Source organism: Fringilla coelebs (genome assembly GCF_963513975.1).
Source record: "Fringilla coelebs genome assembly, chromosome: 5".
Classification (NCBI taxonomy): domain Eukaryota; kingdom Metazoa; phylum Chordata; class Aves; order Passeriformes; family Fringillidae; genus Fringilla; species Fringilla coelebs.
Genome location: NC_140033.1, coordinates 14,479,872 through 14,504,766, shown reverse-complemented (window position 1 = coordinate 14,504,766; position 24,895 = coordinate 14,479,872). Strand labels below are relative to the sequence as shown.

Below are 24,895 nucleotides of genomic sequence, written 5' to 3'. Positions count from 1 at the left end.
CAACAGTGCTGTGTGCTCCCAGGGAACGTGACACAGCCTGGCACTGGCTGGTCTAGGCTTGCTGGGCCTCTCTGCCTGTGCCAGAGCCAGACCTGGCCATGTACGGCAGCCACCATCCTGAGCCACGTGTGCTGGCACCACAGCACCAGGCAGAGTGGGGCTACTGAGCCTTGCGTGGGACAGTTGTCAACCCCGTGGTGCTTTGCTGGGTTTTGGGCCTTACCACACAAGTATGCACCACTGTCCATCTGTCCGTTCGTCCGTCCATCCATCCATCCATCCATCCATCCATCCATCCATCCATCCATCCATCCATCCATCCATCCATCCCTCGCAGGGGTCCGGCTCCATCGACACTAGAGGCAGAAGGCAGGAATAGGTCAATAATCCCATTCCTTCATTGTTTCTCCACGGACAGGGGCAGGGAGGACGCTCCCGACGCTGGAAAGAGCACAGCCTGCGGGCCGGGGGGCTGGAGTCCCCGGTGCCCCGCTCGGGGCTCCCTGGCTACAGCGGGGCAGGATCTCCCCTTGCCTCCCACCCCGACTGAGCCGCCCTTGCTCGACGGCTGCGCTCCCTGCCCCGGCGGAGGGCCGGGCTGCCCCGGGGCGGGGGGCCGGGCGGGAGGGGCTCGGTCCAGCCCCGCGGATACAGAGGGGCGGAGGAGGAGGAGGAGGAGGAGGGCCGGGGGGCACCCGGTGGCGCGGGGCCGCGGTCGGGAACGGCGGCGCCTGCGTGGAGCGGCCGGAGCAGCGGCTTTCGGCGCCGCGTGGAGGGGCAGCCGCGTCCCGTCCCGTCCCGTCGTGTCCCGTCCCGTCCTGCCGCCCGCCATGGGCCGCCTCCCGCTGTACCTCTGCTGCTGCCTCGGTAACTCCCGCTCCGCTCCGGCCGCCGTCGGGGCACGGCGGGCTGGGCGCGCCTCTGCAGCGCCCGCCGGGGCGGCTCGGGGCGCCCAGCCCGGCCGCGCTCCCGCTTCCCTCTCTCACCCCGTGTCCTCCTCTCTCCCTCCGCGGCCGCGCAGCGCTGTGGCCCGCGGCGGCACAGGAGCCGGAGTACAGCTATGGCTGCGCCGAGGGCAGCTGCTACCCCGCCACCGGCGACCTGCTCATCGGCCGCGCCGCCCGCCTCTCCGCCTCCTCCACCTGCGGCCTCCGCCAGCCCGAGCCCTACTGCATCGTCAGCCACCTCCAGGTGAGCGCCGGGCGCGGGCGGGCAGCGCTTCCTGCGGGGCTGCGCAGGGTGCGCGCCCGCGGGCAGCGCCCGGGCCGGCGGGACGGGACGAGCACTGCCCGCGGGTGGGAAGCGCGGGCAGCGGTGCCTGGCGGGGCAGCATCGTGCCCCGTGCGGGACCTCGCACCCTGGGTCCAGGGAATACCCCGCGGCTTTCGGCTCCGGCCCCCCTTTCCTGATCGAGGCCAATAAGGAATAATGTGCCGCAGTAAGTTCAGTTAATGCTTTATTTCCCGGCTCGCTCGGAGCCGTCTAGACAGCTTCCTAAAGGAGAATGGGCTGTAGGACCCGGCAATGTTTTGTCCACAGTCCCCGTAATGTAATTACATGTGTATGGTCTCGGAGTGAAAGGACGCAAAGAAGGTTGTCTCAGCACATCTGGTGAGTGTTGCTTTTTAAAGCCAGACGCAGCTCACCAAACTTAAAATCTCTGAGAGAGAAGGGATGGTGGAGAAGAAGAAACTCTCAGTTATACGTGGAACTCTGTTGAACTGAAAGTAAAGGGATAATCTCCGGATTTACTGTGGAATTACTGTGGAGACAATAGGGCCGGATTCTGGCACTTGGAAGGAAAACCACAGGAAGCAGGCACTTGACTCATTTGTGCCCTGAAATTACCAAGTCTCCCTTCATTCTTTCCCCACCTTTAGTTTTACCGTATAAGTTCTGTCTAATAGCGTTAATACTTTATTTGATGTGGGATTTAGTTTCACTGAACATTTTCAGTGTACGTTGGGATTGACTTTAACAACATAAGCATCCCTGGTAGAACAAAATAACAACGGTGCTTTGTTACATTTTCTTGTCTCAAAAAATGTTGAAGTGCCGTTGTAAAAAGCATCACATCAGAAGTTCTCATGTGCCCTTATTCCTGATCTCCCAGCCCTGGTTCAGCATTTGGGATGTCCTGGTTATTGTGAACCATAGTGTGCGGTATTGAAGAAATCATGGAAGTTGCTGTCCTCTCAGTAACATGGTGCGTGTCCACACTGAATGCTTGGCAGAATTAGGTCTTCTAGGATTCAGTTTTGCTCAGAGAAGGAGCAAGTTGTGGCATGAAGTGTGGGGGGAGAGAAGTCTGGAGCAGACAGTAGAGAACGTCCTCCCTGGGACCCCTGCTCTTGCCATTCTTTCTGCTGGAGGAGTGTTCGAGGGCTCGAGGGAGGTGAAGCCCTGAGCTTGGGAGGAGCCACTGAAGCCAGAACTGGTGAAATGGAAAGCCTGTGTGGTGCAGACCTGCCAGCTGTCGCATTCTTGGCTGATAAAGGATAGCATTTGTCTCCATAAACGTACTGGAGGAATGATGCCTGTGTAGCTTTGGGCAGGGATGAGTTGTTGGTGTGTTGGGGCTCCTTCACTGCCATCCAATGAGCTCCCCTCCTCATCTGCCCCCTCCCGTTGGTCTGGGCAGGAACCCTCCCTTTTGGTTCAGTTTGCCCCTGCCTTGCAATCAGAAAGTGGTGATTTTAGGCAGAAGGACAAAGCAGAAATAGCACTGTTTGTAGTAATAGCCATGACAGGGTTTTGTCCCCCGGTGAAGAAGCATCCAGCTTTCCAAACAGCACATCCCAGACTTGTTCTGAGCTAGTTTTGCTTGGGCAGACCTTGTAATGTGTGCAAATGGACCTTATGTACACAGTTTGGGGTTGCAGTACCAGCTGAAGATGCAAGGTTTGGGTAGGAGTTGGACAAGCTGAATTCAGAGAAAAGGGCCAAATCACTGAGGGGCCCTTGATGTGCACTGAGTCTCAAGGCAGGTATCCGTAATGCAGGCAGCTTGCGTCTCCAAACCAGCTTCCAAAAGCCAGAGTTATTTCTCATGAGTTGTTAAGATGCAGTTTTGCATGTGTGCATTTTTACAGAAGCAATTCAGCAATTTTCTGTAGATACTGCCATTGGTTTTGAATTCCACTGGAGAATACGTGCACTGGAAGAGATTTCCTGAAACGGCATTTTTCATTGAAAACATGCTTCCCATAAAAATGAAGTTTATGGAATTCCTGGCATATTTTCCATTTGGCAATGTGCATTAATTCATAGAGGTAAAAACACTTAGCATTTCAACAGAAAAAAAAAATCTTTGATGGCTCCTGCAGGCAAAATGAGTGGAATGTGATATGGATGGAAAATACCCTTATCTGCAGGAAGCAACTATTGCCCCATGGATAAAATCAGTAATGCTGATTATCGTGTTGTTTCAGGAGGACAAAAAATGTTTCATATGTGATTCAGAGGATCCCTTCCACGATACTCTCAATCCCGACAGCCATCGCATTGAAAATGTGGTCACCACCTTCGATCCAAACCGCCTGAAGCTCTGGTGGCAGTCGGAAAATGGTATGTGGTTTGTTCAGAGCAATTTCCGGGGCTGGGAGCTGTTTTCCCTCCTTTTGTTTAAGGGTACCTGTGGGTTTGCTCTTATCTCTGACCTGGTGATTACTGCCCTGTGAAGGATCATGCTGTGTGAGGAGCCATGAGTAAAACTGGCTGTTTTTATGTGCCCTGGAGCGCTCCTTAATCTGTAACAAAACCCCTCCAGTCCTCCAGGAGTGTTGGAAACAGCCGTCCAAGCGCTCTGCAAGAGTCCTTTCCTAAAGAGAAGAGTTTCCCACACTAGCCTCAGATTCTCCCTCATATTTGGGCAGCAAGAGTGGAGCAGCCTTCCAAGAGTAAATATCCCAGGGATTCCCCACGCCTCGGGCTGGAGGCTGTGGAAGGAGGGGGTTTGGGCGCAGAGCTGGCTCTGCCTGCAGATCTCCAATTTCCTTTTCCTACCCCAGGACAGTGAAGCCAGGGATATCTCTTACCCTACAAGCTGCCTTCTCCCTCCTGAGCTCCCTGAATTTGTATTTGCCAAACAATAAAATGAACTGCAGAAACAAGCCAGCTCATTAAAAACAAAAATTGCATATTAGTTTGGTGGGGTTTTTGTTTTTTCTTTTAATCCTTCCTCCATCTGTTTTACTTTTCTGGTTATACTTTTGGCATGCCTTCATACACAAAACAAGGCAGCGAGGGTTTCTCAAACAGCAGTCCTACCCTGAAACCTTAAAGCCAGCTGGACAGGGTGGGATTTCTGCAAATTCATTGGCAGCAGCTGCCTTATTGTATATGAGAAAAAAAAGGTAATATTTGTAACAGTTTTGCTGCCTGTTAAAGAAAGATTTTCACTAAATCCTTTTTAACCATTTAGATCAACTGCTTGTCGCCAGCAGTTCTCTTCCAGCATTCCAGATAATTCATGTTTTTTGCAACAGGCTTGGCAGCATTCACACAAAAAAGTTTCTTAGCTCATAAGGTCATGAAAATGTCCTTCAACAATAAAAAACAAATGATTCTTTCTGTCCAATTCATGTTTTCAGGCATACAGCATAAGGGACCATTGCTGCATGCTTCACAGAAGGTTACAGCTGGTCAAAAATTTAAGTGCCTTATTGTTTTATTATTTTCATTTCTTACACTTTCTCCTCTCTGTAAATCTTGATTTTATTTTTTATTTCCAACTACAGTATAATTAGCATCCAGCTGTTTTGAGAGCTCTTTTCACAAGGCAAAATAATATTTCTGGTTGTTTTTCTTCCTTTCTGTGTAGAGTCCTTGACCACAGGTAGTCATACAGCAGTTTAGAAAACCTTTTTCCTCTCACCGTTTTGTTAACCCTTGGAACTGCAAAGCAGGGCTGTGATAGTTGCTGTAGGAGTGTCTCAAAACCAGGTTGTAAAGGAGCTGTTCTTGTGGACGGAGAGTCCAGAGTGAGTGAAAATGGGGAGGGAGGGAGTGAGTGGATGAGTGAGTGAGTGAGTGAGTCAGTCAGTCAGTGAGTGAATGGCCCCCCCCAGACATCAGTGAGACTGGGGGTGTTAGGGCTGGGGGTGTTAGGGCTGCAGAATCTTGTGCTGCTGCTGCTGCCAGAGAGGCTGGGGTGTGGGAGAAGCGCCTGTGACCACCACACAGGTCTGGGCTCAGTATCCCCAGCTGGGCTGGGGCTTTGGTGCCCAGGCCCAGCTTGTGGTGGTCCCATGCTTGCCCCAAGTGCAGCGATGCCAGCCTCGCCTCTGTCTCAAACAGCACTGCGGGCTCAAGCTCTGGGTGTAGCTGTTCGGTGCTGATCGCGCGCAGGAATCCCACGTGTGATACTCTTCAGCTGGCTCTTGGTGTCTCCCCCTCTACCTCAGGCACACACTAAACCATCATATTCCTTTTCCACAACAGAACCAAGCGGTAAAGAAAATAGTCTCATGCCAACGGAGTGGAGAGCTTTGGCAAAATTTAGATGTAGACTCTGGCAGGTGTCCTTGTTCGCTGAACACCTTCTTTTCTCTGCCCCTGCAGGTTTGGAAAATGTGACTATCCAGCTGGACCTGGAGGCTGAGTTTCATTTCACTCATCTCATTATGACTTTCAAGGTAAGGAAGCCACAGTCTTACCTGAACCCTAAAACATGAGGAAATGAGAGATCTCATAGTCCTTCACATCTATTTGATATTTGGGATTAGGGCTTTGTCTGAACTGTTTGGCCTGAATTTTTCAGAGCTGCCAACCATTAACCAGTGCTGAAGTCATGCAGAAGGGCTGTGTTCAGATTTGTGTTTGAACTCCAGTGAGGCCGCAGAAGGAGTCATGCTGAAACTGGGTTTTGTATTGGTGTGTTTCTGGTGGTTGTATTTTAGAAGATTGTTAGTTAAGTCATATAGTAGCAAGGGTTTTTTTCCTGAAAAAAAGTTGGCCATGGTATCAGTTTTCATTTGGCAAATGGAAAGGTCTTCAGGAAGAAGGAACATCTGTACACAAAGTGTCTTTGTTTTTTTACAAACAGATGTCTTGGAAGGGTAGCTTATGTCCTGTACATTCTAAATGTTCTTCCCATGTGGACAAATTAATCTCTTAATTTTTACGCATCAGCTTTCTAGGACAGCTGGTTCCTCTTTCCTGTGGCATCAACAAGAATTTCTCCCTGTGACTTAAGGTGGTGGCTGAGGTGGAAGGTGGTCATTTCTACTGAAGCCAGCAGTGAGGGATCCCCAAAAAACCCTGACACTGCAGTGCTGGGGCTTGGTTTTCTGTCAGGAGGAAGACTGCAGGGGAAAGATAATTTTAATGATGCCTTGTGGACTTCGTGTGGTAGACAGTTGAGCTGCCTTGCTTCTGGGTTGCTAAATTTTCTTGTTGGGTGAGATACTACTTTCTAAGTTGAGTGATATTTTCAGCCAGGAAGCAGAGAGAAAATTTCTTTCCAGCTGTGACTGAAATGCTTTTGTGCTTGGCTCTGGGAGGTCCTCCACTGAATACATAAAACTAAGGAAGAGATTGTTGGCATTTCTTGGTAGATACAAGCTGGGGTTAAATGTTAAATAAATATCTGGTTTTTGAAAGGCAGCACAAAAACAAAAACATGTTTTTATTTAGGTCAGAGAGATTAAAAATCTTTTCAAAACTTCATTAGTTTGTTTTTCTAAAGTTGGACATGTGTAGGTAAGAAGGACACTGGTTTGCATGAAGCAAATGCAGCCTGCCAGAGTCTGGGCAAGGCCAGCTGGAGAAGGGTCACTGGGGACTGGGGCAGTCAAATGCAGCGTGAGTGGATGAGGCTGAACCTCTCCATCTCCATAAAGAAGGTTTTCTTAAGGCAGCACAGGGCACAGCTGGCACCGAATGTCAGAGATGCTGCAAAAGGTCAGGCAAAGAGAGGAAATGCTGGTGCTTCTCTGAGCATCAGAGGTACCTGCTCAGCAGTAACTTCTGGGCATCAGAGCTGGATGGGAAGCACTGGCAGTGACCTCCTGCTCCCTACAGTAGGAGAGGAGGCCCATTAGGTCCTTTGTAAAAGATCAGGTGAAGAGGTACAGCAAGGAAGAAGGCTCTGCTGCTTTCCACAAGCTATGTGAAAAAATCTTTTTTGTCTCTGAAAAGCCCTACTTTAACTCCTACTTTTCAGAAAGGGTTTGGAATCAAAAAAACTTACAAGTTTTCTTGCTTAAATGTGTTTAAACACTTGGCCACGGAATGTCATCTTTTGATGATGGGTAGTAGTCTATGGTTTGATGAGTGTTATTTCACGTATCTGCCTCCTAGAAGAAAGTGAAATATCATCGGAAAAGTATTTCCAATATTTCCACATGTGGGAAATAGTGCAGGGAGAGAGATGTGGATTGCTCACACTAATAAGATTTAATGTAAATGCAAATAATAATTAACCAAATGCAGTCTCTTGTTTTTCTTACCCTTAGACATTCCGTCCTGCTGCAATGTTGATTGAAAGATCGTCTGACTTTGGACAGACTTGGCACGTTTACAGATATTTTGCATATGACTGTGAGAGCTCATTTCCTGGGATTTCAACTGGACCCATGAAGAAAGTGGATGATATAATCTGTGATTCCCGATACTCTGACATTGAACCTTCAACAGAGGGAGAGGTCAGAGACAATTTTTCTAATATGTTTGTTGTGTAGACTTTTTCCTTACAAATTCAGATTCTCCTATTTTTGAAGCTGAATCTTTCGTTGTTTGATTTTTTCCCTCCAGGTAATATATCGTGTTCTAGATCCTGCTTTTCGAATTGAAGATCCATACAGTCCAAGGATTCAGAGTATGTATGCAGTTGCCCTTCAGGCTGATTTGAGAGCATTTCAGTGCTTACTTGCTTACAAAAACCAGTAATCCACTAACAGTCATGCATTGGCCCCAATAGCAGTTTTGAAGGCATATGAATGCCTTTGTGTATGGCTCCTTTTTCTGACTCAGACAGTGATGAGCAGGGAAATAAAGATCAGTGTTGTGAACTCAAGAGATTGCTCTTGCACACTTCTTTGGATTTGGTCCTTTTTTCAATTGATTAGGGATTTATTTTCATTAAAGACCCCCTTTCCCCAAAACACATGCAGTTGCCAAGAGAAACCTTGGAATGTGATCCTATAATTGTACAGTATTCAGAAAGCAAATGAAGAGAACTACAAAGGTACTTATTTCATTGTGCATTTCTAGCTAAAATCAATGGGGTCATGTTTTATTTTTCAGAACAAAGTCATGACTTTGGAACAGTTGGCCATGGTAGCACTGCATGGCTGGACTGTTTAGATGTGGTCATAAACCACAACTTGCTGTAATGTTCATGCACAGTCATGGCAATGCATGAGAGATCTGTTGCTCAGTGTGGCTTTAAGAGAAGCCTTGTGGGGTGTTTGGCCTGAGGGAACTGCAGTGCTCAGCCTTAACCTGACCTGATTTAATATGCATTCTCAGGTTGGGTTCATGTCCTTCAGTGTAAAGCTACCTGGAGCAAAAGGAAACATGTGAAGTAGAGGAGTGTCTGCTCGTTGCTATGAGTTTAATGTTGTTTTTTTCTTTACTCAGCATTTTAAAGGAGAAACTGCTTTCATGGGCTTGAAGTGTTTTGTCAAGCCTAGTTCAAGGCTATAAGAAGTTACATAGGATTCACAATATCAAAATAGACATGTGGATGGTATTAATTACTGGAATATTGTATTCCCATGGATTATCCCTCAAGAAATTCTTTGTATTTGGTCAGTGATGGGGTGTTACTTCTTTCCACAAAATGTAACTAATTACATTTCCTAGGAAACTTGGGCGTGTACAAAAGAAGAATTATTTGTCTTTGTTTCCAGTTAAGACTGTTTCCAAAAGTCTCATAACTCTATTGACTCCTGGTCCACTTGGCAGCAGTTTCTTGATATCAAGTCCTTACCCATCTTATATTTTAAAACCCCAAAGAACCACTGTCTTTTAGGTAGTACTTTTCTCCTTGCCTTTAACATTTGGGTATGTGCCTGTGCATGTCTATAATAAAATAGAGCATTATTTTAAATCATGCTTAAACTTACTTATACAGTTATCAACTTGTAGTAAAATAATGTAATTTCTTTTTTTTTTTTTTTTAATTTGAGGAGTATGAAGTGATGTGTAGGTGCTGAAATCAAATCTGATCTAATCAGCATGCTTAGGAAGTCACCACTGGCTTCCTCCCATTCAAAATATTATCTGGTAAATAATTCCAAAACGGGCTTGCTGGTTAGGTATTTTGTGTGTGTTCCCTGCAGACCTATTGAAGATCACAAATCTGAGAGTCAAATTTGTCAAGCTGCACACGCTGGGAGATAACCTCTTGGACTCCAGGATGGAGATCCGAGAGAAGTACTACTATGCCATCTACGACATGGTGGTCCGTGGGAACTGCTTCTGCTACGGGCACGCCAGCGAGTGTGCGCCCGTGGAGGGCTTGGATGAGGAGGTGGAAGGAATGGTAAATATTCACACTCTTCTGCATAGAACTCTTCTTGTCTGTGCCTCTTTTAAGTGATTTGAACAAATGTTTGATGACACTCTGTCCCTTACCTCTGCATGCTTGATTTTTGAACAACAAAACTGTTAGAATTATTCCTCTGTGGCAAACACATCTGTCATTATTAGTAATAACCAAACACATATCTCAGATTAGGTGATAATTGTTTTAACATTCCTTTTCTGATTATGTTACAGAGCTGATGAAACTGAAAGGTAGGAATGAAGAAAGGGAATGTAACCTTATTAGGTCAGAGACCAATGTTTGAGTTGACTTGGTTACCTTAAAATTGAAGTGGAATAGAGGCATCAAAGGCTGAAACACTTGTGAATCAAACATAACCTGTGTTTGTATTAGTCGTTACCAGCTGAGAAGTCGAGGTTGTAGCCCTAATAAACACAAGCCCTGAAGGAAAACCCTGATTGCCTCCATGGTATGCTGCTGCACAAGTGCCACATCCCTTCTGGGGTCTGCTTTTCCCCATGCTTTTTGCATGACAAGCCATAATAGCACCCTGTTAATGGGTGAGTTATTAACTGGCTGGAGATGTGGGATGGGGTTGTGGGTTGTCCAGGGCTGCAGGATGCCATCGAGCCGGGTACACTCCACTGCCCTCTGTTTGGATCAGTGTCTCCACTCAAGCTTCGCCTTTAGCATCGTGGCTGCAGTGCTGGTAGTGCCAGTGGTCTGTGGCAGCAGCTGTCACACAACCGCTCTTGGTCTGTTTGGTCCTTGTTCTGTACGCAAGGCAAAGGCGAAGCCTGGGGCTAATGGATAAACGCCATCCAAACTGGCTGTTATCTTTGCTCTGAGAACCAAGGCAGGGCTGAAGAGAGGGCACTGGGCTAGTGACCTGCTGATGTAAATAGATGCATGTTAATAGCTAATTAACAGCTAATAAACAGCTAACTTTTAGTTCTAAGAGGCTTCTGTGATTATTGGGGTGGAATTGTGCTCTTCTTGTTTATTTCTGAAATCATTTATTCTGGCACTAGTTCCAGCAAGGAGAGAAGGACAAATTTGTATGAGGACACCTGGGTAGATGAAGGACATTCCTATGGGTCTTTTTGCGTTTTCTAAATGCAGTTACATGGATTAAAGTCTCCAAAAGTATATGTCCATTATGTGCTAGCTTTATTTTGCATTCATTGTAGAATGGTTTTTTTCCTTTTTTGTTTATAACCAACTCTTTTTTTAATTCTTTTTTTTTTTTCCCTCCTTTTTATTTCAATTACAGGTTCATGGTCACTGCATGTGCAGACATAATACCAAAGGATTAAACTGTGAGCAGTGTTTGGATTTCTACCATGACCTACCCTGGCGCCCCGCTGAAGGTCGCAATAGTAACGCATGCAAAAGTGAGTTGGAGTAAAATGCAGAGCTGGGTGGTGGCGTTACGTGCTGTTACTTGTGTGTAAAATCCTTCATGTTCCTTGGTTGACACCGCTGTGTCTTTTCTGCAGAGTTGCACTTCCCCCAGGACTCTTACTCTGCTTTCTGTCTTTGTCGCAGAGTGCAACTGCAATGGCCACTCCAGCCAGTGCCACTTCGACATGGCTGTGTACATGACGACGGGGAACACCAGCGGCGGAGTGTGCGACGACTGCCAGCACAACACCATGGGACACAACTGCGAGCAGTGCAAGCCCTTCTACTTCCAGCACCCCGAGAGAGACCTGCGGGACCCCGACGTCTGTGAGCGTAAGTGCAGCCCCACTCCGCAGGGTGGGAATGGCCTGGGATCCCTGAGGAAGCCTCCAAGTGGCTCTCTTGGAGGTCTTGAGTGAGCCTGGCTGGGTTGTGTTTTCTCTTTGAGAATTTACCTGGTCCTTGTGTGTCCAACCCACATCATGTCTAATACTTGCAGGAGTGACAGTCTTTCTACACAGCAGTTGAATTTCAGTCTGAATTACTGTGAGACTTGGCCTTTCATTTTGTAGCAGTTAATAAAGCGCGTGTGATGCTTCCTTCTTAGCTTGCAACTGTGACCCAGCTGGCTCCCAAAATGGTGGGATCTGTGACCGCTACACTGATTTCTCCACTGGCCTCATTGCTGGACAGTGCCGGTGTAAATTATTTGTCGAGGGAGAGCGTTGTGACCTCTGCAAAGAAGGTTTCTATGGCCTGAGTGCCGATGACCCAGCGGGCTGTCAGTGTGAGTAAAAACATGTGTTCCTTTCTGCGTGATCAAAAGCTCTTTGAGGAGCTGTTAGTGCCAGGAGAAGTTGGTTTGTGGGATGGATTTTTTTTTCCCTTTTTTCATGTTTTGGCTAAAGGAAAAACATTACAGTAGATTTGATGTAGCTCGGAGTCCACCAGCCCTTAAAATGCAGTTTGCCATTTGATCCTGCTAGTGTATTCAGTGGAAATAGCATGGTCCTCCTTCTTTCTTTTCAATCACGAGTCTCTAGGCCAGGGAGGTTTTACTGGGATGGGTGGTAGGCAAAGAATGAAATTAATTTCTGTGATGAGGAATGCAGGGGAAAATTTATTGTATCTATTTAAGTTGAACACTGTCTAAAATATGACTTCAGTCCTGCTTTTGACCTTCCCATTTGTATTTCCATGTAGCCTGTGCGTGTAATCCTCTGGGTACCCACCCCGGGGGCAACCCTTGTGATTCGGAGACAGGAAACTGCTATTGTAAGCGTCTGGTGACAGGAAAGCAGTGCAATCAATGTCTGGCAAGTAGTTCACCGTAAAATCAATTAGGAGACACTGGTGTGAGGGAGGCTGGAGTGTGGGAAGCGTGGAGCAAGGTGCTGGCCACTGTCTCTGACTGCCTACTAGCCTGTGCCTGGCATTCAGGATGTAGAGGGCACCTTGAGATGACAGGAGCCATGAAGTGTGCTGTGTTTTGGGGAGCTGGGATGCATGTCAAGGCATACAGGAGCATCCAGTCTAATTCCTGGGACCATAAGGAGTGAGAGATTAGGGTACCTGTGGTAACTCTCAAAATGAGGGACCTAGGGCAGTTCTGCTGAAGTCCTTGCTGGGGTGAAAGACAAAATGGTTGGGGAAACAGTGTTACCAAAAAAATTGCTTTCTAAACTGGCCATTATTTTAGGCAGGGGTTGTTTCACACACATACATTTCCATGTAGTGTTTATGCATGCTGGACTATTATAGAAACACACTGTCAGATAACTGGATGTGTTTGTACAAACACTGAGAAACTCTTACCTAGCAGTGAACTGCTGAACTGCATGGAAAAACCAAACAAGTCAGTCTGTCTGTCTATCCAGCCACCAAGTTGCAGAGTAGCAGGCCTGCAAGAGCAGTGTCCTACACAAATACCCACTGCCCCATGTGTGGCTCTCTTGCCTTTGTAAGGGTCAGCGAGGTGGGAGGAGAGCAGGTAGGGAAGTGCTGTTGGTGCTTGTGGGGGTAGAGCCACAGTCAGGGGAGCAGGATCCATGGGTTGTGGGGCAGTCTGGGACAGCTTGTGATGAGTGTTTAAAAATGTTCCTTCGGGTTAGATGGAACGAAGTCAGCACCAGGTTACAGTGCTGGTGATGTTTCCTCCTGCAGCCCGAGCACTGGGGCCTGAGCAATGACATGGACGGATGTCGGCCGTGCGACTGCGACCAGGGCGGAGCGCTGAACAACAAGTGAGTCTCAGCCCAGTTACTCTCCTGTGCTCACCCAGTTCACCCAGCTTCATGTTTTTGTAACCACAGCATCCAGGGCTCAGTGTGCTCTGGAGGTTGATGTTTTATACCTGTCTTTCTGCTTCAGAGGGCGGTAGACCTTGATTGCAGCAAAGGTGGCAGGGACATCTGTGTCTTTTCTGTGCTGAGCATCCTCTGTTTGTGCCACTGGTGCAAGTGAACACGTAGAACTGTTTTTGGTGTAGCTCTGCCTTTGTCAGCCAGGGTAGGAACCAGGTGTGGATTAAACTCTGCCTTGACTGTAACATGGTCCATGTAAAAGCTTTGCTCTTACAGGATGAAAGCAGGACTTGGGCATGACATGGACATGGACAGTGACATGGTCAGGCTTGTCTTGCTTTCCTCTCAAATCAGCCTTTGGCCAATCTGTCTGCCCACTGGTGCTAAGGGAAGCATGCTAGCTGCGCAGTACTGCTCTGTTGCCCCAGTGGTGCTGCATGGAGTAGGATGTGGACCTGGGTGTGCCCGCTGGGGAGATGGACATTTTTTAGAGAAAATTGTAAGTTTTGAATATGCATCCATCAGCATCAGGGTGGAAAGTCATAGCTCAGGTGCCATGTCAGTGGGGTGCTGGGTAGCCAGCTCTCCCCTGACCAGAGCAGTTCTCTGTGTGCTAGGTGTGTGTCCAACTCCTGGCTTGTTAACAGCAGCATGTTCTTTTGCTTTTTTTTTTTCCCTCTCCCCTTCCTTCCACAAACCCTTTGAAATGTCATGCTTTTGTCTAAAGCCACGGAAGTTTCCCAAGGGGGCCAGAGAACTGTTTCCCACTGAGGCCCATGGGACCACACTGTGGGGGAGTGTGGGACTCGTCTCGGTGTGTCTCCCATAGGTCATCACAGCCTACGGACACCCATCTGCATCAGGGATTGCCGTGGGAACGTCCCACGGGCCGCCTCTCCCGTCTGCTTCCGAGTGAATTATTAGCCCTTGGCAGACAGCAGTGTGGATGTTAGGGATTATTTACTCCCCCGTGCTTGCTGCCTGCACACAGATGGGTTACACCACACAGCTTACAGCAGCTCCCCCAGCACAGCTGCTTCCAGGGCTTTGGGGTAACAGCCCAGCCGTGGTCCAGCCTGTTTCCCATGCACTGAGCCCGGCGATTGCAAAACCATGTGGGGAGGGGACGTGCTGCATCCTGGCACGGGCAGGCAGCAGCTGTGCTTCCCTCCAGCCGCAGGAGCGCCGCAAAGCCCAGCTCTGGCTCCTGCCTTCGCTCTCTCACGTCATCATATGGGGGGGCTTTGCTCTCCTCTGGGCTCCTCTCCTCAGCTGCTGAATTGCTGCTTTCTGGCTCCCTGTCAGGGTGTGGGATGCTGTGCCTCGCCCAAACTTCATCCCTGTGGTGTAACCCAGGTGGTGGAGTTATTGCCTCCCCAGAGGGGAAGCTTTCCAGCTCCTCTTCTGGGACAGCTAAGGCACTTTTGGCATCTCAAAGTGAACTTTTAAGAGAATCTCTGCAACTTCAAAAACAGTTTAAGTTAAAAATTACTCTTTGTCCAGAGGCTTGAAGAGTCTGGATGTTGTTCATGGAAACCAGAGGCATTTACCTTTAGAAAATGTTTCTAAATCCCACTCAGATTTAGAGAAGGAGGTGTATTTCGGTGGACCAAAAAACCTTCCTTTTAAGAAGTGTGATTGGGTGTGTGCAAAATTGCAATGTGCTCAAGGGTTCTTTATGATGCAGGACAGACTCTAGGGACAACAAAACAGCTGAAGGCAGTTTGGGGATAGAGCTGTATTGAGTAAAGAAAATGGCTCACTGTGAAAGAAGGGAAAATCTGTGTGTCACTCTGGACAGACCGTCTGGTGATGGCCCTGACTGCCCCATGTCACTGGTTGTGTCTGTCATACTCTAAAGCAGCCGGGGATGGTTTCCTCCCTGTGTAGCTGCTGATGGTGACCTGTCTGGATGCTTTGCAGCAAGTGAGAGCAGCTCAGCATCCTGGGGCATGTAGGGTCATGCATGTTCTTGTTCTTCCTGAGACCACAAACAGATACACTGCCTGTGTGGTTTGCAAGCTTGGAGCCAAAGGCTGCCTTTGGCTTCAGGGCAGAGGTGCCCATTGGCTAGGTCTGATAGCAAGTAAAGTTCCCAGAATTCCTGTGTCCCAGGGAATCACTGCATCCATAGCATGAAATCGTCTTGCCATCCAAACAGAGGAAAATACTTGCAAACTGCCTGCTGGAAATGTTCCTGGTCCATGCTTTCTTCCAGCCTGAGCCTGGATGTTGTTTTGGAGAGTGATGGTTGGGTTGAGCCAGGTCTGTACCTGTGACTGTGCTGCCGTGTTAGTAGTCCAGGTGGCCCAGCTGCAGAGCCCAGGAGCCTCTCCTGTGTGCTGTGTTCAGAAGTGCTTCTCCACCTGTGTAATTTAAAATGTCATAGCTCCTTTGCTGTCTCAGCATAGCCAAGATCTGTTGTAAATTCATTGCTCTTCCATTCTAGCTGCTCAAGTGAATCTGGCCAATGCGAATGCCGGCCCCACATGTTTGGACGTCAGTGCAACCAGGTGGAGCCTGGCTATTACTTCATTTCTCTGGATCATTACATCTACGAGGCAGAGGAAGCCGACTTGGGCCCTGTGAGTAGCAGTTTCAGTGGGCTGGAGTGTCTGGAGAGCTGTGGGAAAGTTGTTTCACCAGTTGGCTCTTGGAAGTGTCTTTTATGCTTGGTGTGTTTGCAATTAAAATGTGGAAAACACAGAACTGAAATGTATCAGAAAACCACTAACTTGGAGCTTTTAAATCTTAGTATCAATAAATAATTGAGTAATTGAGGGGGGAGGAATTGTAATTTTTCTTTTTAAACCTGTTTTTTTGATCATGACTGTAGAGTTAGTTTTCTGTCACCATCCCTCTCTGTACCTCACCAGATCCACTTTTCCTCTTATCTCAAGAGAGGTGGGACACAGACACTGGCTCTTCTCTTTGCTGCCACTTCACTGGGAGTGAACAAAGCACACATTTAAGCACATTGCCACAGTTTTTATGGTTCCTGTACATCAGTAACATATATTTTATTAATGACTAAAACCATATTGGTTGTGCAAAAAACTTTTTGTGAGGTTGCCTCTAGCTTGTTTTGCCTGCTGGCATAGTACAACAGGGTCTCTGGCTCTTTCTGTTGCCCATCAGACAGCCTTACTTTCAATTCATTAACAGCAGCTAGATGATTATATCAATCACTTTTGCCTCTAGCAAGGAGACAGGGAAATGGAAATAATGGTTTCTCTAAAGCAACAGATCCTTGCCTGCCTACAATCAGGGCACTTGGTGCCCTAATTTATTTATTTTGAGCAAAATGCAGCCACTTTGCAGTTTCAGCCAAGGCAGAGGAATTTTTGCTCTCATATAACTGCAGAAAGTGAAGGCAGCACAGAGCAGAAGTTGTACCACAGCAGAGGGCAACATGAGCTGGCACAGGGTTTTTGGTGCATTTGTGTCTGCCCAACTGGAGAGGTGGTACCTGAGGCCCTTCCAAGGCTCAGGGATGGAGAAGCCCAGCACAAAAATCCACCCTGCCAAACAGAGCAAGGGGATGTGCTGCTGGTTTGCCTTTTGAAACCTTGAGAACAAACAATTTCTAAAACCACCAATATTGAAAAGCTTTCTCACAAATCTGATAATAGAATAAAACTCTGAATTCCTAGGGGCCCAACACAAGACAAAATGCAGTGGCACAGAGTTGCAGGGATTGGCAGCCAGTGCCAAGCCCCTGTGCTCCTACAGCAGCATGCCCTTGCTCACATCCTGCCTGCCATCCTTTCTGGGGAGCTCTGATCTTTGTGCAAGGCTAATAACTTACAGCCAGGCTCTATTCAAAGAGTTTGAGACTTCATGGGGGGACATCCTGAAGTGATACATATGTATGAAGACATTTCCTTGCATTTTATCCCTTTCTACTGAAGCAGCTTCCTTAGGAATGCACAGGATGTTGTTCTGTGGAGAGAACTATTTGTGGATAGAGATACATTTGAAACAGGAAATTTGAGCACCATGTTTCTATTTTCTGTTACCTTTTTCCTCTTCTTTGCTTTATATAAAAAAAAACCCCTGACACCTCAGACTGAAAAGGGTGGCCATGTGTTGATTTGGCTAGGAAATATCTATCAGTGATGTGGATCTCTGTTCTTTCGTGACACCCTACTCATTAAAGCCGTGATCTGTTTTTCCAGTGTTATTTTGAGCAGCAGTTTGGTTTGAAACAGCCTGGTGTAGTCTCAGGGAGCAATTAGCACTCAGGCTTGGGTGGTTAATGGAACAGTGACGTGCCACTGCAGTAAATCCTACTGCTACAAGTGCAATGTAGAAATCTGTATGGTGAATGAGATGTCATAGGTGGTGAATTAGTTACTCATAGCAAGTTTTTAAATTTAGTTCTGCACCATAGCAGAGAAATAAATGAATTGTGCAGTCGTGCTTTGCTTTAGCTCTCTTGTGTTTGTACTGTTGTTAAGTGAAAGGGCAGTGGTGTGCACGCATATGGATTTAAAAGAGAATTTGTGTTGTCTGGGATGCCAGCAGTGGATGCTGCAATCCAGAAGTCATCCATCAGCAGAAGCCCACACTTCATGTACTCCCATGGGACTTGCAAAGTGAATGGATCAGTACTGAAATATCTGTTCCCTGTTTTGTAGGGAGTGAACATAGTAGAGCGGCAGTACACGCCAGACCGCACACCTTCATGGACAGGCATAGGGTTTGTGAGAGTCCCTGAGGGGGCGTACCTGGAGTTCCACATTGACAACATTCCCTACTCCATGGAGTATGATGTTCTGATCCGCTACGAGCCGCAGGTGCGTCTGTGAGTATGGGCACTGCTGCCTCCCAGCAGGTGCTGGCTGTCGTGGTGCACAACTGACATGAGCCTGGCACTTCAAGGAGTCATCAGGGCTCAAAGAAAGGACAGGTGCTCAGTTAAATGTCTGAGATGTGTGAATATCCAAAATGACACTGACTATTTCTAGTACAATTTGCTTTAGAGTTTGTTTCACTATTGCATTGTTTCAGCACTGTTTAATGAGCAAATTAAAACATGGTAAGTCCCATCAGGGTAGATTAGACTATAAATTCGTTATTGGCCACATCAGATGGGCAACGTGTGCCTTAGGAAGCAAATTGCCCATCTTGGGTGTTGAATGCCTGCAGCCAAGAGTTTGCAAGCAGTTGGCTTTGATAATTCGCAGAGTGAAGGGTAAGAGAAAAATCCCTCCATCTCCTTGCCCATTGGCAGCAGCTAACTGCAGTGAATACTCAGATACAGGACCCAGAAGTGAGGGGAGAGGAGTCACCAAACCCCCTGGTGATGCCATGATGCAGCTGGGGCTGCTGGCCACCTGCTCCTTGCTCTCAGCCCACACCTGCAGCTGGTAGATGCCCCATTGATGCTGCAGCTGCAGACCCATCCTCCCTGAAGCACTGTGACCACCCTGTCTGTGCTTACGCTTTTCCTGGCCTGAGCTCTGTATGCTTCCAGAAGATTGTGATTTTTACTTGATACTGATGAGCCTTTTTTTTTCCGTAGTTGCCTGATCAGTGGGAAAAAGCTGTGATCAGTGTCTCACGCCCAGGCAAGATTCCCACAGGCAGTCGGTGTGGCAACACAGTTCCTGATGATGATAATCAAGTGGTCTCACTGTCACCTGGATCCAGGTTGGTATAACTGGATGGGCAAAAGGAGAGAAAAAATAAAGCATTTAAAAATTGAAGTACAATAATGTCACACTTTCAGTTTGCTATAACCTCTGTGAAAATAGGTGAAAATTAATTTCCAGTGGGTTATAAAAACCACATTTAGTAATGTGTCTGTAGACTTGAAGCTTTTAAGTTTATTCTCATATTCTGATACGGTTTGTTCACTGAGTAGAGGGAGGGGGAGGTGTTTGCACAGCCTGTGAGTGAACATTGCTTTGGCTCTTTACCTTGCTGATAACCTTTTCCATTTCTGACTTCCACAAGCCTCCACACTGCCTCTCTCACGTCGCAGCTTTTGTTCTGTTGGGTCTCGGCTGCTTTCTGTTATCTTGATTGCTCTATAGGGGCACCTGAAATGCTTTATAGTGCCTTTGAAGTAAGGACTGTTTCCTCTTCCTCCTTCAGATACGTTGTACTCCCACGGCCTGTGTGCTTCGAGAAGGGGCTGAATTACACCATCCGTCTGGAGCTGCCCCAGTACTCCTCGGTGGACACGGAGACTGAGAACCCGTACACACTCATTGACTCTGTGAGCAGAATTTATTTCAGGGATGCTCTTAAAAGCCTGGAAGTTTGCATCTCCCCTGGCATGTGTCTGTGTAAATTCAAATTAGTATTTTGCAGCGTTGCTCCTTACAGCTGAAGTCAGATTTCAACTGAGCAATGTAATGCAGTATAGGTTTTTTCAAAAGTTCCTTCCAGTATGTGAGCTGTTTTTCTGCTAAGAGGCTTTTGAGGTATTTTGCTGGACTGCAGCTAGTCCACAGACCTATAGTTTCTTTGGGGAAGCTAATGTGTGCCATGAAAATCAATGTCGGTGTCAATCTTCTTCTTTAGAATGGATAGAATTTGGTAGATTTGGTAAGAATTTGTCAGATATCAGAAGTATTCCACCAAAACTAGAGAAATACTGTAATTTACCTTCCAAATTCTGTCTGGCTGTTTGCTTTTCAGCAAAAAAAAGGCTAGAAACTGGGGTAATACTGAATTCTCACAATTTTGGTGGAGGCTATTTATTAGTAGCAACACTTTGTCATTGTAAAATTGTTTTGTAGCTTGTTCTCATGCCATACTGCAAATCGCTGGACATATTCACAGTGGGAGGCTCAGGCGAAGACGTGGTCACAAACAGTGCTTGGGAAACTTTCCAAAGATACCGGTGTTTGGAAAACAGCAGGAGTGTTGTGAAAACTCCCATGACAGATGTCTGCAAGAACATAATATTCAGCATTTCTGCACTACTGCATGAGACTGCGTTATGTACGTAACCATCTCCTTGTAGAGCAAACTGTGCCTGGGGGCTGGATGGCGCTTTCAGGCAGAGCAGTTTGTATGGGGAAGGGGTGTACGTGGAATGAGGCAGGGGATTCTGTCCTGTGCCACAGCACTCACTTTCTCCAATGTTTTTCTCTGCTCAGCGTGCCAGTGTGACCCACAGGGCTCCCTGAGTTCGGTGTGTGACCCCAATGGAGGACAGTGCCAGTGTCGTCCCAACGTTGTTGGAAGACAGTGCGACAGATGTGCCCCTGGCACCTTCGGGTTTGGGCCAAGTGGATGCCGACGTATGTTAAACCCTTGGCTCTGGGCTGTGCTGTGCTTGGGGCCCTGAGGTTATGGCTTGTCATGGAAACTCAGCCCCTCTCCCACTCTCCTTGCAGCGTGCGAGTGCCACGGCCGAGGCTCTTACAACGCCTTCTGCGACGTGGAGACGGGCCAGTGCCACTGCTTCCCCGGGGTGTACGGGCGGCAGTGCGACCGCTGCCTGCCCAGCTTCTGGGGCTTCCCCAGCTGCCAGCCCTGCCACTGCAATGGCCACGCTGACGACTGCAACCCCTACACCGGGGAGTGCCTCAGCTGCCGGGACCACACAGCTGGACACAACTGTGAGAGGTACGGCACCTGTGCCCTTTCCCTGGCCCCTCTCCTTTCCCACAGCAGCGAGGGCGCAGCAGCTCAGCTGTTACTCTCTGGTGCTGGTGCTCACGCAGGTGTTAAGCCACAGGAAAAGTCTCTGGGTTCAGGGAGTCAGAGAAGCATTTATGGTCCTGGAGATTGATGGGAGTGGGGATCTCCTCTTTCCTGCCCACACCTTGTGTCTGCATAAGTGACTGAGAGCACGCTGCAGGACCCCAGGCCTTTAGCGAGCCATTGCAAGCCTTCTGAGTGGCAGGGCTGATGTCCAGCCTTCAGTGTCCTGCTCCTTTGCTGTTGTAAACCAGGCAAGTTTGTGTCTGTGGACACAGCTGCTAGGAGTGTGAGTGGTAAGGGAGAGCCATAAGGATGTTTCTGCCTTTTGCTTCTTCACAGTGGTAGAAAATCTGAGGTTATTTACAGCAAGGCTGCAGTGTGTTTGCCTGCAGTCCCTGCATGCTGTGTACTACTCTGTTGTGCAGGTGCCAGGCTGGCTACTATGGAGACCCCATCCTAGGATCAGGTGACCACTGCCGGCCCTGCCCTTGCCCTGATGGTCCCGAGAGCGGACGCCAGTTTGCCAGTGGCTGTTACCAGGATCCAGTCACACTGCAAGTCGTGTGTGTCTGTAGCGTGGGATACATAGGTACTTAGTGGGACTATGGAGGGCTGGCTGGTTGGGTTGAGCCTCTCAAGGAGAGGATATGTTCATGTGGATTAGATGTGATCACAGCACCAGTAGGTTGTTGCAGGGGGTTGCCTCACTTGGAAGGTGCCAGGACAGATAGTTTTGTGTGGCGGGTGCCAGCATGACCATGAACCTCATCTAGAGCAGTGAGGGATGACTGGTGCTGAGCAAAGGGTTGACAGGACAGCACAGAAACGGAGGGGACGAGCAGCATGCCTTGGCACCCTGGGTGCTACCATCCATGCTCTGCATGAAATTACCATGGTCTCACCAAGTGCTGTCTCTGTTTCTTTAAACATAATCCAGTTATGCCCCCCCAGTAATGGTCTTTATTGCCTTGCTGATTGCGGGGGCCATTCGCACTGTGCCTGTTTGTTCAAACAGGCAGTCGCTGTGATGAATGTGCGTCTGGCTTCTTTGGGAGCCCCGATGAGGTCGGTGGCGCCTGCCAGCCGTGCCAGTGCAACAACAACATCGACACCACTGACCCAGAGGCCTGTGACAAGAGGAGCGGAGCGTGCCTGAAGTGCCTCTATCACACCGAGGGTGAAAACTGCCACCTCTGCAGAGAGGGCTACTACGGGAGCGCCCTGCAGCAGGACTGCAGAAGTGAGTGAGAGACACGGCTGCAGCCCCAGCACCAGCCTTGTCAGGGGCAGCAGTGGACAGCTGAATGCTTTTTACCTGGGAGCATTTGGGGTGGAGGAAAAACCTTATTAATTCCAGCTGGAGTTGCCTGCAGCTGCCCTGCAGCTGGGTGGGGCTCCTGGCTCTCTGAGTTTGAGAGGCAGTTCAGAGACAGCATTTACATTTGCTGAAAGGAGGGAGGATTTTACAGGCTTCTTACCCTCTTGATACTGGTCTCTGTTTATATCTTCTCCAGAGATAAGGTGGTGGGGGGGAGGGTTTGGCTTTTGTTTACACCAGGTCCCTGCAGGTGTGGTTTGGCAATGGGAATGAGGGCTGTGACAGGAAGCTGAAATGGGTGATGGGGAGGCAGACCCCCCTCTCATGTGGCATCAGGCATAGCCCAGCAGGACAGGCAGGTCACTGAGCAGGTGAGCTCGCTGTTGGCCAGTTGACCGTTCAAGCAGATTTGCCACTGTAGCTAACTGAGGAGAGCTGGGCAGACCTGGGCTTTGGTTGTACAGAGGGAGGAAAGGAGAGGAGCAGGGAGGGTTGGGCTGGTTGAATGAGGAGGGCTGGGACGTGAGAAGGGGGACATGAGGAGGGCACTTGAGCAATGCTGGGTGTCATTCAGTGTTGGGTGAGCCAGGCCGGGCCGCTGGCATTGGGACATGCCAGCATCTGCCCACACCTCTGCAGACTCAGAGAATAAACTAGAGATGAAATCAGGGCAGTCTGGTAGCGGTGGGCAGGTTGACATGGAAGTGCCTCGCTCTTTCCCTCACAGAGTGCGTCTGCAACTACCTGGGCACCGTCCGGGAGGACTGCGAGGGCTCGGAGAGCTGCCGCTGCGCGGCGGCCACGGGGCAGTGCCGGTGCCTGCCGAACGTGGTGGGGCAGACGTGTGACCGCTGCGCCCCCCACACCTGGCGGCTGGCCAGCGGCACCGGCTGCGAGCGCTGCGACTGCGACCCCGCGCGCTCCCTCGGCCCGGCCTGCAACGAGGTGAGGCGGCGCGGCCTGTGCCCGAGCTCGGGCCCTGCCCTGCTGCGGGGTTCAGCTGCCGAGGGCCTCGCTGATGGGTTTGCTTTTTGGCTTTGCCAGTTCACAGGGCAGTGCCACTGCATGCCAGGCTTCGGAGGCCGGACCTGCCGGGAGTGCCAGGAGCTCTTCTGGGGTGACCCAGGCGTGGAGTGCTTAGGTGAGTCCAACCCTGGTGCCTGCTCCACCTGCTCCTTCTGGAAATGTCTTTGTGGCTGGGCACACCATCACACCCTGGTTCACTGGGACACCCCTGCCAGGAGCAGCCCATTTGAGCCTTGGAAAAGAGGGACAAAGGCATGGTGGGGTCTGCCCTGGGGTTTTGGTGCCTTGCAGGATGGGACATGTGGCAGGAGCCCAGGCCTGTGCTTGTCTGTATTTTTCTTGCCTGACCTTTATTTAGAAACAAACCTCCCTATTTAGAAACAACTCTTCCTTAAGGGTAAGATTGCAATGCTGTCAGGTAAGCTAGCATGATAAAAAAACATATCACAAGCATTTGAGAATTGTTCTGGAAACCAGTTTCCTTTGACTTTCAGTTGTATGTCACCGAAGACCCCTGTCTCTTGTGCCTTCTTAGAGAGACTGGAGATTTTTTGTTTAGTAGGAGACTTTCCTTATATTTCAGATAGAAATAAAGGAGAAAGCAGAAACCATGCAGTGGGTTAGCCATAGCTACATGGCTGCAAAACAGAGCACCATGAATTAGGTTGTTTAGAAAACTGGATGGCCTCTGTCCTTTCATTATAAACAAGTCTGTTCATTAGCTGGAAAAGAAACTTCAAACATTGTCCAGACCAGAACAAACTTGTATCTCTGATCTGTTCAAATAGAAGCCCTTGCCAGGAGGGCTTGCAATAGATTTAAGGTATTTTTTCCTGCAGGGAGGAATGTGCTTGCTGTGGTCTTCAATAAATCCTTTACAATAGAGATACCTTAGAGCCCATTATCTTGATAGATAGGCAGGTCACAGCTACTTGGTTACTGCAGCAGATGAAAGGACTGGGGAGTTGTCCCAGTTCCTGAGTACATATTGGGTTTCTTGGGGAAAGGCTGCCTTTTGAGAGGCTGTGTGTGTTCTGACATGGTAAGGGGTGTGCTGACCCTGCTGGCTCCAGGGCAGGGATTGTCTTTTGCTATCAGTCGTCTCCATCGGGGTTTATTGATGGAGTCCATCTGCATACCTTATCGGCAGGATTTTGCAGCGTAGCATCATTTCTGATCTCTCATGGAGTTTCTGCTGTCTTTTGAACATGTGAAAACCTGTTTTAATTTTTCTGAAGTAGAGAGACTCTATTCTTCAGAGCCCGTTTTTACCATGTGAGATCTACACTCCCAGTCCATCATCCCTTCTGTGCCCTAGTGACAGAGGAGACTCCCTTGGGTGGTAAGGCAGATTTTCCTTCATGATTACATCCAACAGGAGGTCTCTGTGGCAGGTGGGGAGAGCTGCTGCCCAGGGCTGGGCAGTGGCATCCTGTGGCGTGATGGTCTGGACAGGCTCCAGGCGTGTGCTGGCTCGTGGAACACATCCAGCCGGGTGGTGCTGCAGGCTCTCCCCGGTGTGCTGGGGTCAGTGCCTCCTGCCTGTCTCCTCTCTCTCCTTGGCAGGGAGACAATTGACTTCTCAGCCCTCATTTAGCCCCGGGGGGTGAGTGTGATGTTCAGGCTGGCAGACCTGCAGCTGCTGCGTGGGCAGGCAGCAGTTCTCTGGGATAAGCAGGTTGCAAG

At 48.8% G+C, this 24,895-nt stretch overlaps 1 protein-coding gene across 1 annotated transcript in view; it reads left to right on the top strand.

Annotated features, from left to right (window-relative positions):
* Nucleotides 1-726: 726 nt before the first annotated feature.
* Nucleotides 727-24,895, top strand: part of LAMB1 (laminin subunit beta 1) — a 44,663-nt gene continuing 20,494 nt past the window's right edge. Inside the window, exons 1-23 of the mRNA XM_084206956.1 lie at nucleotides 727-867; nucleotides 1,022-1,191; nucleotides 3,432-3,567; nucleotides 5,563-5,636; nucleotides 7,458-7,646; nucleotides 7,756-7,819; nucleotides 9,288-9,490; nucleotides 10,767-10,887; nucleotides 11,042-11,230; nucleotides 11,505-11,684; nucleotides 12,101-12,213; nucleotides 13,061-13,140; nucleotides 15,650-15,785; nucleotides 17,841-17,999; nucleotides 18,728-18,855; nucleotides 19,303-19,426; nucleotides 19,953-20,157; nucleotides 20,316-20,459; nucleotides 20,556-20,787; nucleotides 21,291-21,454; nucleotides 21,881-22,105; nucleotides 22,911-23,128; nucleotides 23,228-23,324. Of these exons, the coding sequence (XP_084063082.1) occupies nucleotides 831-867; nucleotides 1,022-1,191; nucleotides 3,432-3,567; nucleotides 5,563-5,636; nucleotides 7,458-7,646; nucleotides 7,756-7,819; nucleotides 9,288-9,490; nucleotides 10,767-10,887; nucleotides 11,042-11,230; nucleotides 11,505-11,684; nucleotides 12,101-12,213; nucleotides 13,061-13,140; nucleotides 15,650-15,785; nucleotides 17,841-17,999; nucleotides 18,728-18,855; nucleotides 19,303-19,426; nucleotides 19,953-20,157; nucleotides 20,316-20,459; nucleotides 20,556-20,787; nucleotides 21,291-21,454; nucleotides 21,881-22,105; nucleotides 22,911-23,128; nucleotides 23,228-23,324 (3,388 nt within the window). The 5' untranslated portion in view covers nucleotides 727-830. The remainder of the gene's footprint in view (nucleotides 868-1,021; nucleotides 1,192-3,431; nucleotides 3,568-5,562; nucleotides 5,637-7,457; nucleotides 7,647-7,755; nucleotides 7,820-9,287; nucleotides 9,491-10,766; nucleotides 10,888-11,041; nucleotides 11,231-11,504; nucleotides 11,685-12,100; nucleotides 12,214-13,060; nucleotides 13,141-15,649; nucleotides 15,786-17,840; nucleotides 18,000-18,727; nucleotides 18,856-19,302; nucleotides 19,427-19,952; nucleotides 20,158-20,315; nucleotides 20,460-20,555; nucleotides 20,788-21,290; nucleotides 21,455-21,880; nucleotides 22,106-22,910; nucleotides 23,129-23,227; nucleotides 23,325-24,895) is intronic.